The sequence below is a fragment of the Lutra lutra genome, chromosome 16 (genome assembly GCF_902655055.1).
Source record: "Lutra lutra chromosome 16, mLutLut1.2, whole genome shotgun sequence".
NCBI classification, from domain to species: Eukaryota; Metazoa; Chordata; class Mammalia; order Carnivora; family Mustelidae; genus Lutra; species Lutra lutra.
In genome coordinates, this window is record NC_062293.1 from 17,249,238 (window position 1) to 17,261,755 (window position 12,518).

Genomic DNA, 12,518 nt, shown 5'->3' on the forward strand with positions numbered 1-12,518 from the left:
TTCCCCCTCTCTCTCTCTGCCTGCCTCTCTGCCTACTTGTGATCTCTGTCTCTCTGTCAAATAAATAAATAAAATCTTAAAAAAAAAAAAAAAAAAGAAAAGAACGTCAGGTCATTGGACTAAGAACCAGTATCATCTTCTGGATCTGTTTGGTAACTCTTTGATTTACAGATTCAGAGTATCAAAAAATGTAAGAGGCAACCATTAAGCTCATCTAATTATACCTCTCACTTTGCAAATAAGGAAACTGGGGCTCAGAGAAGAGATATGGCAAATGAGTTGGCAGAGCATGAAAAGGGACAAGAACCTGTACCTCCAGGCTCCCCAATTCATTCTCAGTGTTTTTGTAGCTTTTGCAAGTTAATACATCAGAGTTTAACTAATTCTCTTTCCTGATAAACTCCACTGATTTAGTTAACATCTGATTTGCCCAATAAAGCAATGTGGTTCTCAGGCATAGCCTGAGAGTTTATAAAACTGGCCTGGTTTTGTTTTTTCTGTCCCTGGCCCGCCTTCAGGTCACTTACTGATTTTTATTCTCAATCTTAAACCGCTAAGCGTCCCCACCTCTTCTAATGTTTTCCTCTGCTGTATTGGAACCACTATTTTTTCCTAATCAACTGTGAGAAATGAAAGGTTTGTTACCTTGTTGTTTCTCGTCTTGTGTAAATATGGAGAGAAATATAAGCTATCAGGAGCAGGGCCAATAAAAGCATCAGGGAATCTGCTAAGCAGAATCTTCTTGCAGCACGCTGCTGCTGCTGTTACTATTCTTTTTTTTTTTTTTTAAAGATTTTTATTTATTTATTTGTCATAGAGAGAGAAGCGAGAGCAAGCACAGGCAGACAGAGTAGAGTGGCAGGAAGAGGCAGAGGGAGAAGCAGGCTCCCTGCCAAGCAAGGAGCCTGATGTGGGACTCGATCCCAGGACGCTGGGATCATGACCTTAGCCGAAGGCAGCCGCCTAACCAACTGAGCCACCCAGGCGTCCCGCTGTTACTATTCTTATTTATTTATTTTTAAGACTTTTATTTATTTATTTGACAGAGAGAGATCACAAGTAGGTAGAGAGGCAGAGGGGGGCGGAGGGAGGGAAGCAGGCTCCCCGCTGAGCAGAGAGCCCAATGCGGCGCTCCATCCCAGGACCCTGAGACCATGACCTGAGATGAAGGCAGAGGCTTAACCCACTAAGCCACCCAGGCACCCCTGCTTTTACTATTATTAATTCTAATTTTTATTATCCTCTATTCTGAAGACTCCAGTGAGGCAATGGTATAGTAGAAATATAGAGGTAAAAGAAGTAAGAGCGAATTTGGGGCATATTTTATTCAAATTCCGCCCTATGGTCTAAAATGAAACAATACTGGGGAATCATAAAGATTGTTAAAAACATTATCTTTATAAATAAACAATAATGAATTAAAATATAGAAAATAAAGGTAAAGCAACAATTACGATTCACTCTTAAATTTGAAAATAGAGTTTTCTAGGCTACACAAAAGTTAAACACCAACATTGATAATTTCTAGGACCTAGAAGCTCGCCTACAGAGAAAAGCTTGAATCCACGCAGAACTTGAAATCAGAACCAGCTTCGGGCAGGCCAGTACCCTCGCCGGGTGCTTTTAGGCACATTTTCACATTTCAGTAGGTCTGGAAGCAGAAAGGTAAAGTCTCAGAAGCCGTAACTGGGCAAGCAGCAGTGGGCAAAGAGAAGCAAGGCTAAGGGATTAAAACATCTGAGGCCTTGCTACACAGCCAGACGCAAACGGCCAGCTGTGACAAGACTCGCAAAAGAAACCCTTAAAAAAGTCACCAGCGGACAGGTGCTCTGCAGAAATATAGAACACCCGCACCCGCAGCTCCCGCTCAAAATGGCGCCGTCGCCCCGCCCGCCTTTCGGCGGCCGCAGACCCGCGCGCGCCGGGCGGGGCGGGGGACGCCGGGGACGCGTCCGGGCGCGCGCGCGGCCTCACGGCGGCTACGCGCCTGCGCGAGGGAGGGCGGCGAGCGCGCGCGGGGGCGGGCTCTACTAAGCTCCCAGCTGCAGCCGCGGAGCCGGACGTGTCCGCGAAGATGGCGGGCCGGGTGAGTGCCGGCCCCGAACCTGCGGCTCGAGGCTGGGGCGCCGGGCTCGCGGTCACTCCGAGATCCTGACGGCCCCAGGGGAGGGGGCGTGAGTCCGAGCAGATGGGGAATTGGAGGGGGCGGCAAGCCAGAGAAGGGCTTGAGGGTGAGAAGTAGGAGCGGTGACGGGGGATTAGCCTTCCGCAGAAACTCCATCCCCCTAAGGAAGCTCGAGGGGAGGCGACCCCCTCACTACCCTGGGTCTCCTGGGTCTCCTTTAATTCTCCCTCTCTATCCTTGGGGCTTGTTACCGCGTCCCCCAAACCAGCCACAGGATTGTGGCGGTCCCAGCCCCGTCGGACGGGCTCTGGGGGTTTCTCCGCACCCCCTTGCTAGGGTTTATTAGCTGCAGCCGCTGGAATGACTGCGGGGGATCCGTCTCCTGCGTTGGGGCTAGGCCTGTGGGAAGGATCATTAGGAACCCATTTCTGTTTCTTTTAAAGTGAAAGGTCTTGGGAAAGGGAGGAGGAGGTGCAAATGACTTTTAGTGTTAAACCCCAGCCATCTGGGGGACCTGTCACTGTCGGAACAGGCAGGAGTGTCTTCAGCTGGGAATGGGGATGCTTTTGGGGTGTCGCGTTTTGTTTTTATGAATGACAGTCGCTTTGAATGCAGCAGTCTATGTTGTAGTTCCATGGTTTTAAATTTTACTTCCTCCTTTACCTCTTAAGATCGCAGTGTAGTATGGGTTTGGCAGGGGGAGATAGGGCTGGTTCTGTGCTGTACTGCAGTGTGCCTTGAGCTAAAAGCTCTCTGAGGGATGGATCCTGCCCAGAGATTACACTGGTCATAAACCTGGGGACATTAACTGCGTCACTAGGGGATAAGGATGTGCTTGACTGATTTATTTATACTGGAATATTTAAACAAGTTTGCGTGGATTTATGCTTGCATGCAGATGTCCTATCTAAATGGCCTATCTAAAAGAAAGTCATGAGATGATGGAGTAAGAAGAGACCTTAAAGGTCATTTAATTTGACCTCTTTTTCTTTCTATTCTCCATAGGCTCTCCTTTTATCAATGGCTTCTCCCTCTACCCATGCTTCAGATTCTCTTTTTTCCCATCCAAGGAACCCCACTCCTGTGCGTTCACCTGTTCCCGCTTAACATACTTAAGCTTCTTCCATCTTAAGACAAACCCTCCCTCCACCCTCACAGCTATCTCCTTTCTTTTCCCATTTTTCAGCCAGATATTTCCATAGAGTTGTATACATTTATTGTCTTTTATATTTGCTTACCACCTACTCACCCCCCAGCCCACTGTGGTCTGATTTCTGGCCCTATCAGTCCACTGAAACGTGCTTCTAAACTTAATTGACATTTTTCATTCTTTGTCTGACTTGAGGTCTCCACAGCATTTGGCATTGTTGATCATAGCCTCCTTCATGGTAAACGCTCTTTCCATGGCTTCTTTGCAGCCTTGCTCCTGTTTTTACTCATACCTCTCTTTTGCAGACTCACCCTCCTCTACGCTGTTATTCAGTGCAGATATTCCTCAAGGCTCTCTTCTCCGTTATCTCTTCACGCAGTCTCTTCTAAGCCTACAGCTTCAACTACCATCTATATGCCAGTGATTCTCAGTATTTTACTCCCAGTCCAGATCTGTCCTTTAAGTTCCAGATCAATATGTCAGAGTGCCAATTTAAAATCAAGGTACCTCAAACTCTACTGTTCACATCTAAACCCATGATCTTAGCCCACCTAGTTAGTACTTTTCCTGTGAATGGCATCACCGTCCATAGGCTAGAAACCAGTAGGGGATGGGGAGGTGGTGTGGTGGTGTTCATGGTCATCCTTTATACTTCTCTCTCACCACATCCTCTGCCCCCCAGTAAAATTCATCACTGAGTTCTGTTCCACCCACCCCCACCCCTTCTCTAAAAGGGTATGATTAGGGCCAAAGAATGTGGAGTGGGCATTGCTGCTTTAAATTATATCCAAATAGGGGCACCTGGGTGGCTCAGTGGGTTAAAGCCTCTGCTCTCAGCTCCGTCATGATCCCAGGGTCCTGGGATCGAGCCCCGCATCAGGCTCTCTGCTCAGCAGGGAGCCTGCTTCCCTTCCTCTCTTTCTGCCTGCCTCTCTGCCTACTTGTGATATCTGTCTGTCAAATAAATAAATAAAATCTAAAAAAAAAAAAAATTATACCCAAATAACCCACTGGACTACTGGTCACGTCGGTTCTGTCATTTTAATATCCTAAAAATCTTCAATCTGTCCACCTCTCTTCATCCTCATTTCTACCTCATTTCCCCAAACTATCATCATCTGTGGTTTGGACTACTTTGGGAATCTCACCAGAGGTCTCTTTACAGCATTTTCCACATTGATTGTTTCCTCTCATGCCTGTTGCTTTTTAAACCCCTACCTCAATAGTATCAGGTTACTTTTGGGAGATCAGTCCAAACTGGGCCTTTAAGGCCCTTTGTGGTTCTACTCCTGCTTCTCTCTACTCACACTGCCTTACTCCCTATGCTCAGGTTATATAAACCATTCAGTTCCTTGAACTTTAGTAGTTTTCTTACCACAAGGTCTTTGCACATACTGTTTCCTTTCTTTGTGATGTTCTGTTCCCAACCATTTACCTCCTACTCATGGATCACTCATCTATTCAAGGGAAGCCTGTTCTGATCCCACACAAGTCATGATCCTTTGTTAGATGCTCTTGAAGAGCTCCATTCCTTTCCGTAGAGATTTATCTGTTTGTCATTTTAAATTTATTGGTATGGTTATTTGCCTTTACTGTTTATCTTCCTTGAAAGAAGAGACCATGTTAGTTTTTCATTCATTGTCATCACTGCATGCTTTGCACACTGCCTGGGGCGTAGGTGCTCAATACCTTTTTGTTTAAAACGAAACTAATCTAATTTCTGAATACTCTAGCAGTAGAGAGTGCATCACCATTAAAGCTAGCCCATTTTAGTGTCCTGTTAGAAATGTCTTTTTTATATGGCGTTCCATGTAATTTTTAGCAGTTTAGAGTTACAAAGAACTAAACACAATTCCTTTTCCGTATGATAGGTTCTCATATATTTGAAGATAGGTTACATATTTGCTCAGATTTTCTCTTTGCAAGTTAAACATCCCCAATTCCTGAAATACTCTGTATTCCAAACTCTTCATCATTTAGGTTACCTTCCTTTTGAAACGCTGTTTTGCCAGTGTTTCTTCTAAAATGTGCCCCAAGTGGAACACAGTGATCAGTGGAGAATATACTGAACTCCTATTCTCTTGAGCTAGACACTACCATTATTAATACAGGGTAAAATCGTATTTGCTTTTTTTCTGCAGTAAATCACACTCTTGGGTCATAATGAGCTTGCAGTTAATTAAAACTCTCATATTCTTTTAAAATTGGCTCCCCTACCCCTTTCTATGTATTGTGCAATTGTTTTATTGAACCCAAGTACAAAGCCTTACATTTCTCCCCTTTACAGTCCTCGTTTTTTTTTTAGGTCAGGGCCCATCTACTACTTGTTCAAGGTCTTTTTGATTCTTGATTCTTTCATGTTATGCAACATAGTAGCTTCTCTCTGCCAATTTTGTTTTCACCTGTAGGTTTAAAATAATGACTTCGGTGTCTACATTCAAGTCATTATTAAAAAGGAGACTAAGATGGGTCAGAAATAGCCCTTGAGCATGCTTTTAGAGACCTTTCTCTAGACCGATACACATCAATATACTTTGGGTACCATTACTTAAATACAAACATATCTCATCTAATCCTGACAAAACCATCCTGCAAGCTAGGTAGTATTAATATTGTTTTTCTCAGAGATAGGGGCTCATTAATTTGCCAGGTTTACAACTAACAAGAAGCAGCGTCAGGATATGAATTCAGCTCAGTTTGCTACTTATTTCCTGCTTCACCAACTTAATTGCAAGGGTCTAGAAAAGAGTAGATTTACCTTACTTAGAGCTTTTGGAGGTTGATGTCAAAGTTTAATTTTCAAAAACTACCTTCTGTCTTTTGGAAACTCTGAGCACCTTTGGCCCATCCTTGATTGTCTTATTTCTTCTGATAACCATAATTTCCTAGTAACTGCTTATTTAACAAATAGAGTTAGCCTTGTGATGCTTTTAAAATAAATTCTGAATTTCCTTTTTTGGAAGAAAAGCTATTTTGAATTATTATTGCTTTTGGTTACTTTAATTTTGGCATTCTGACACCTTGTAAATGGTATTTATATTCAGTATGTAATTGAAGGGTTTTTTTTTCCCCTGTATCATTATATCACATGTATCACTGGTAGCATTAGTAACCTGTATATCTTGTCCTTTGCTTTTTCTGGGCAAAAGAGAGCATCATGTTTAGTTCATCTGGGAAATTGGCTGAAGAATAAAATGTGTGATATTATTCAGTAAATAACATCTAGGTCATTAGAACTTGATTAATCCTTAAAATTTCTTGAAGCTTATAATCTGAAAAAGCAAAGAACATGAAAGAAAATAATTTTTGTCATTATCTTCTTTAGTGTATATACTATATGAGAAAAAAATATGGGATTATAAGTTGATACATTTTATAATAAATGATGAATTGATTTAAAGGTACTTGATTCCCTTTGGCCTTTCAAAGAGATTGAAGTAGGTAATAAGTGCTCTTGGCTGTTTTAAATTTTTGTTGGTAATAAAACAGATTCTCTAGTTCTAAATCTTATTATTTATATAAATACAGACTCTTAGTTATATATGAACTCCCCATACAGATGGCTGCCTTTGCCCCAGGCCTCCACACTGTCAGAACTCTTATGCTACAGCGTCTCTGAAATCATAGAATCAGAAGTAGAGGAAAGAAAGAATCTGAAATACAGCCTTAAATGTTTAGGAGAGCTGATTCTAAGTATGGAGAGGCTCCTTAGCAAAGCTGCTCTGTTTGGTGTTGCTTCTTGGCCCCTTCTACCACCATCACCACCACCACCACCTGGTTACTGAAAAGAACATTGCCTAAACTTTTTTGTACTGTATCTTTTAAAATTGCCCAGAGATGGGGCGCCTGGGTGGCTCAGTGGGTTAAGCCTCTGGCCTTGGCACGGGTCATGATCTTGGGGTCCTGGGATCGAGCCCCGCATCGGGCTCTCTCCTCAGCGGGGAGCCCGTTTCCCCCTCTCTCTCTGCTCTTCCTCTCTGCCTGCTTGTGATCTCTCTCTGTCAAACAAAAACAAAAACAAAAACAAAAACAAAAAACAAAATTGGCCAGAGATCTGACTTGCTGGAGATTCAGCAGTGCCTTTCTGCAAATACATACAGTAATGCCAATAAAGCCAATGGAACACTTTCTTCATAAATTCTTTTTTTTTTTTTAAAGATTTTATTTATTTATTTGATAGAGAGAGATCACAAGTAGGCGAAGAGGCAGGGAGAGAGAGTGAGAGGGAAGCAGGCTCCCTGCTGAGCAGAGAGCCCAATGCGGGGCTCGATCCCAGGACCCTGGGATCATGACCCGAGCCGAAGGCAGCGGCTTAACCCACTGAGCCACCCAGGCACCCCTCTTCATAAATTCTTATACCTCCTTGAGGTAATCTCTTGTGAAGGAGTAGGAGTAAGATGATGTTAAATAGAAATCTAAGGGAGAGAACTCTTAGGAGTTGAATGCGGTGTAGAAAGATGTCAGGTGATCCTAGAGTTCTGGGATCGAACCCTGCATTGGGCTTCCTGCTCAGCGGGGAGACTGCTTCTCTCTCTCTCTCTCTCTCTCCCTCTGCCTTTCCCCACCACTCATTCTCTCTCTCTTTCTCAAATAAATAAAATCTCTTAAAAAATTAAAAAAAAGAAAGATGTTAGAGGTAAAATTTACCTAATCTCACATTTTGAGGAGGGCTGGCTAATAAATTTCATATCAGTTGTATATTGATGAAACTTTTGTAGCCTAATGTAGAATCCTAGCCATTTATGTATGTATGTATGTATGTATGTATGTATTTTTGAAGATTTTATTTATTTTAGAGAGAGCGTGAGTGGGGAGGGACTGAGGGGGGGAGAGAAGAAGAGGGAGAGAGAGAATCTGAAGCACACTCCTGCTGAGTGTGGAGCCTGACGTGGGGCTCTAGCCATGACCTGGAGATCATGACCTGAGCCAAAACCCAAGTCTGATGCTCAAATGACTGAGCCATCCACGTACCCCAATAAGCCAAGTCTTTTGTAATATTTTGTGGGTGAATGGCATCTTTACCAAATAATTGACCTTCGGGTAGTTTTGGAATACGAGTTCTGAGTGGGGATGGCTTATGTGCAATACCACGAGTCCAAACAAACAATTCAGAATGTTTTGTAGTCTCGTTTACTGAGGTCAGAGTTCTGCTATCCAAAGCATATCAGCCTTCCGCCATGTTTGTGCATGTTACTTTAGTGGAGATTTTATTTTTATTTTTATTTTTATTTTTATTTTTATTTTTATTTTTTTTAAAGATTTTATTTGTTTATTTGACAGAGAGAGATCACAAGTAGGCAGAGAGGCAGGCAGAGAGAGAGAGAGTGGGGGAAGCAGGCTCGCCGCTGAGCAGAGAGCCTGATGTGGGGCTCGATCCCAGGACCCTCGGATCATGACCTGAGCCGAAGGCAGAGGCTTTACCCACTGAGCCACCCAGGCACCCCAGTTTCTTAGTGATTTAATCTCATGATTTCCAACTTAAATTTTATGATGGAAACTATTCCTTGCTTGACTGTATATCTAGAAGCTCTGTGCATTTAAGAAAGTATAAATTATATTCACTTCAAGAGGTTTCAAACATGAGACACCTGGCTGGTTCACTCAGAAGAGCATGCAACTTTTGATCTTGGGGTTGTGAGTTCAAGCCCCACGTTGGGTATAGAAATTACTTAAAAAAAAAAAAAAAAAAAAAGAAAAAATCTTTAAAGATTTAGAGCATGCTGAAAAGTACAGCAAATAGCATAACATATATCCATATGTTCACCACCCAGATTTAAATGTTAACATATTGTGATATTTGTTTCAGAACTTTAATTTTTAGAAATAAAACATTACAGATCCAATTCAATCTCTTTTGTATCTCCTTTTGATTTCACTAACCTTTCCCAGAAATAACCACTATTCTAAAGTTGGTATAGATCCTTTCTGTTCACATTTACATATGTTTGTGCCCATAAGTAATATATTGTTTTGTGGGTTTTAAAAATATATATAGGGGTGCCTGGGTGGCTCAGTGGGTTAAGCCTCTGCCTTCGGCTCAGGTCATGATCCTAGGATTGAGCCCCACATGGGGCTCTCTGCTCAGCGGGGAGCCTGCTTCCCCACCCCCCACTCTCTGCCTACTTGTGATCTCTCTCTCCCTATCAAATAAATAAAATCTTTTAAAAAAACCCAAACATAAAAATACATATAGTGATGTCATATTGTATATTTCCATCTGCAAACTGCATTTTTTTAAAAAGATTTCATTTATTTATTTATTTGTCAGAGAGAGAGAGAGTGCAAGCGCTCGAGCACAACCAGGCAGAGTGGTAGGCAGAGGGGGAGAGAGAGAAGCAGGCTCCCTGCCAAGCAAGGAGCCCCATGGGGGACTCGATCCCAGGCCCTGGGATCGTGACCTGAGCCGAAGGCAGTGGCTTAACCCACTGAGCCACCCAGGCATCCCGCAAACTGCATTTTTTAAATTTAAAATGACATTTGAAATTTAGTCATGTTGATAGAGAGCCAGTTAATTCTGTTTAACTACTATATAGTATCCTATTTTGTGCCTATACCACAATTATCTGTTCTCTTATCTGAGGATAATTTAAGTGGCTTCCAATTTTACTTTTTATGGTGTACACATTTGTCTATATGTCTCCTTACATACACATGTAAGAGTTTCTTAAAGATGTATGTCTAGAAACGTAGCATGTATCCTGTGTAGAATCACTACATTGAATTGCTGGGTGATGAGTTACCTTTGTCTTTACCTAGTTACACCAGTTTGCACTCTTGCCAGCAGTATTTGAGTGTGTGTTTCTCATGTCCTTTTGAGTACTGAACATTGCAGATATTTTAGTTTTTACAATATGATAGGTATAAACAATCTTATTGTTTAAATTTGCGTTTTTGTGGGGGCACTGGGTGGCTCAGGCAGTTAAGTGTCTGCCTTCCACTGAGGTCATGATCTCAGGGTCCTGGGATTGAGCCAGGCATCCGGCTCCTGGCTCAGCGGGAAGCCTGCTTTTCTCTCTTCCTCTGCCCCTCCTCCCCCTTGTGCTTTTTCCCTCTCTCTCTAATAAAAAAATAAATAAAATCATTTAAAAAATTTGTGTTTTTTTCCTAATTACTAGTGAGATTGAGCTATTTTCTTATTGGTCTTTGGGATAGTCTCTTCTTTGAATCCCCTTTGTATAACCTTTACCTATTTTTACCTTTTGGCTGTTAGTATTTTTTTTTTAATTGATTTTTAGAGTTTTCCTTTTGGGAGGGGTAAGGTATGCTTTGGAATCTTAATTCTTACGTAGTCGTAAATAGCTTCTCCCAGACAGTGGTGATCTTTTCATGTTTATAGAGTTTTAGACTTAAATTTCATTATAGCTTATAATTATGCATTTTTTTTACCTTTATGATTATTGTGTTTGCGTGCTTTCAGAGAAATCTTTTTTCTTTAAGATTTATTTATTTGTTTTAGAGAGAGAGAGAGCATGGGAGGGGCAGAGGGAGAGGGAGAGAAAGAATCCTGAAGCAGATTTCCCACTGAGTGTGGAGCCCGATGCAGTGCTTGATCCCAGGACCCTGAGATCATGACGTGAGCTGAAAACAAGAGTCAGCTGCCCAACCAACTGAGCCACCCATGTGCCCCAAAAGAAATCTTTTTTTTATTTATTTGACAGAGACACACACAGCGAGAGAGGGAACACAGGCGGGGGCATGGGAGAGGGAGAAGCAGGCTCCCCCCTCCCCAAAGCAGGGAGCCCATTGTGGGGCTGGATGTAGGGCTGGATGTGGGGCTCAATCCCAGGACCCCGGGATCACGACCTGAGCCGAAGGCAAAGGCTTTAACCCACTGAGCCACCCAGGCACCCCAAGACCTCAGATTCTTAATGACTGAGCTAACCAGGTGCCCCCCTCCTGCCCCAAAAGAAATCTTTACCTACCTTCAAGTTAAAAAGATTTTCATCTTAAAGGTTTAAAATTTTGGTTTTTACAATTTGGTGTTTAATTCATCTGGAATTTATTTTTGTGTTTGGTGTGAATTGGGAAGCTAATTTTATCTTTTCCTTATGTATAGCCAGTTGTCCCAATATCATTTATTGAGTCCATCTTTTTTTTCCACTGATTTTTTAAAAAGATTTTATTTGTTTATTTGACAGATAGAGATCACAAGTAGGCAGAGAGGCAGGCAGAGAGAGAGGGAGGAAGCAGGCTCCCTGCTGAGCAGAGAGCCCAATGCGGGGCTTGATCCCAGCACCCTGGGATTTTGACCTGAACTGAAGGCAGAGGCTTTAACCACTGAGCCACCCAGGTCCTCCTTTTCCACTGATTTTTGATGCTATCTCTGTTTTATAACCACCCTAAGTCTGGACTCAATTGTGGTTTATGTTCTGTTTGCCTATATGTGCACCAATGCCACTGTTTTTTTTTTTAAGATTTTATTTATTTATTTGACAGAGACACAGCGAGAGAGGGAACACAGCAGGGGGAGTGGGAGAGAGAGAAGCAGGCTTCCCGTGGTGCAGAGAGCCGGATGTGGGGCTAGATCCCAGGATCATGACCTGAGCCGAAGGCAGACACTTAACGACTGAGCCACCCAGGCGCCCCCAATGCCACTGTTTTAATTAAAGTAGCTTTAATATTATATTAAATGTATATCATGTTATATATTTTATAATAATTGTATTATTTGATGTTATATATATTGTATGATAGCTTTAAAATTATTCTTGCTATATGCTAAAATTATTCTTAGCCCCTCCTTATTTTTCTTTATTTGGCATTTCTTGACCCTTTTCCATATGAAAGTAATATTTCCTCTATTAAAAAATATCTTTAAATTTAAATTAATCTTTATTGGGGTGCCTGGCTGGCTTGGTCATTAGAGCATCCAACTCAGTCTCAGGGTCATGAGTTCAAGCCCTGTGTTGGGTGTTGAGATTACTTAAAAAATCTTTAGGAAAAAAATTATCTTTATTGCTATTGATTTTGACCTACATTTTTCCATATGTTTTACAAGAGCAGATGAAAGATTACTCTACAAAGCTGATTTTCTTTTCTTTCTTTTTTTTTTTTTTGATGTTAAGCCAGAATGTACTAATAATTTATCACGACTTTGTGCTGTATGGATTTGAAATCAAATGAATTAGCGTCAGCTGTTTGTGAGTAATGCAGGGTATTTTGGTCCTTTGCTAAATTCAGAATGAAGTGATAAAGATCTCACGTGTTTTGCACTAGCCGTATAGATCTTTACTAATGGAGAAA

General features: G+C 41.9%; 1 protein-coding gene across 1 annotated transcript in view; it reads left to right on the forward strand.

Annotated features, from left to right (window-relative positions):
• The first annotated feature begins 1,970 nt into the window (after nt 1–1,970).
• The window catches only part of NSF (N-ethylmaleimide sensitive factor, vesicle fusing ATPase), a 151,816-nt gene continuing 141,268 nt past the window's right edge, over nt 1,971–12,518 (forward strand). Inside the window, exon 1 of the mRNA XM_047707386.1 lies at nt 1,971–2,086. Coding sequence (XP_047563342.1) covers nt 2,075–2,086 — 12 coding nt within the window. The 5' untranslated portion in view covers nt 1,971–2,074. The remainder of the gene's footprint in view (nt 2,087–12,518) is intronic.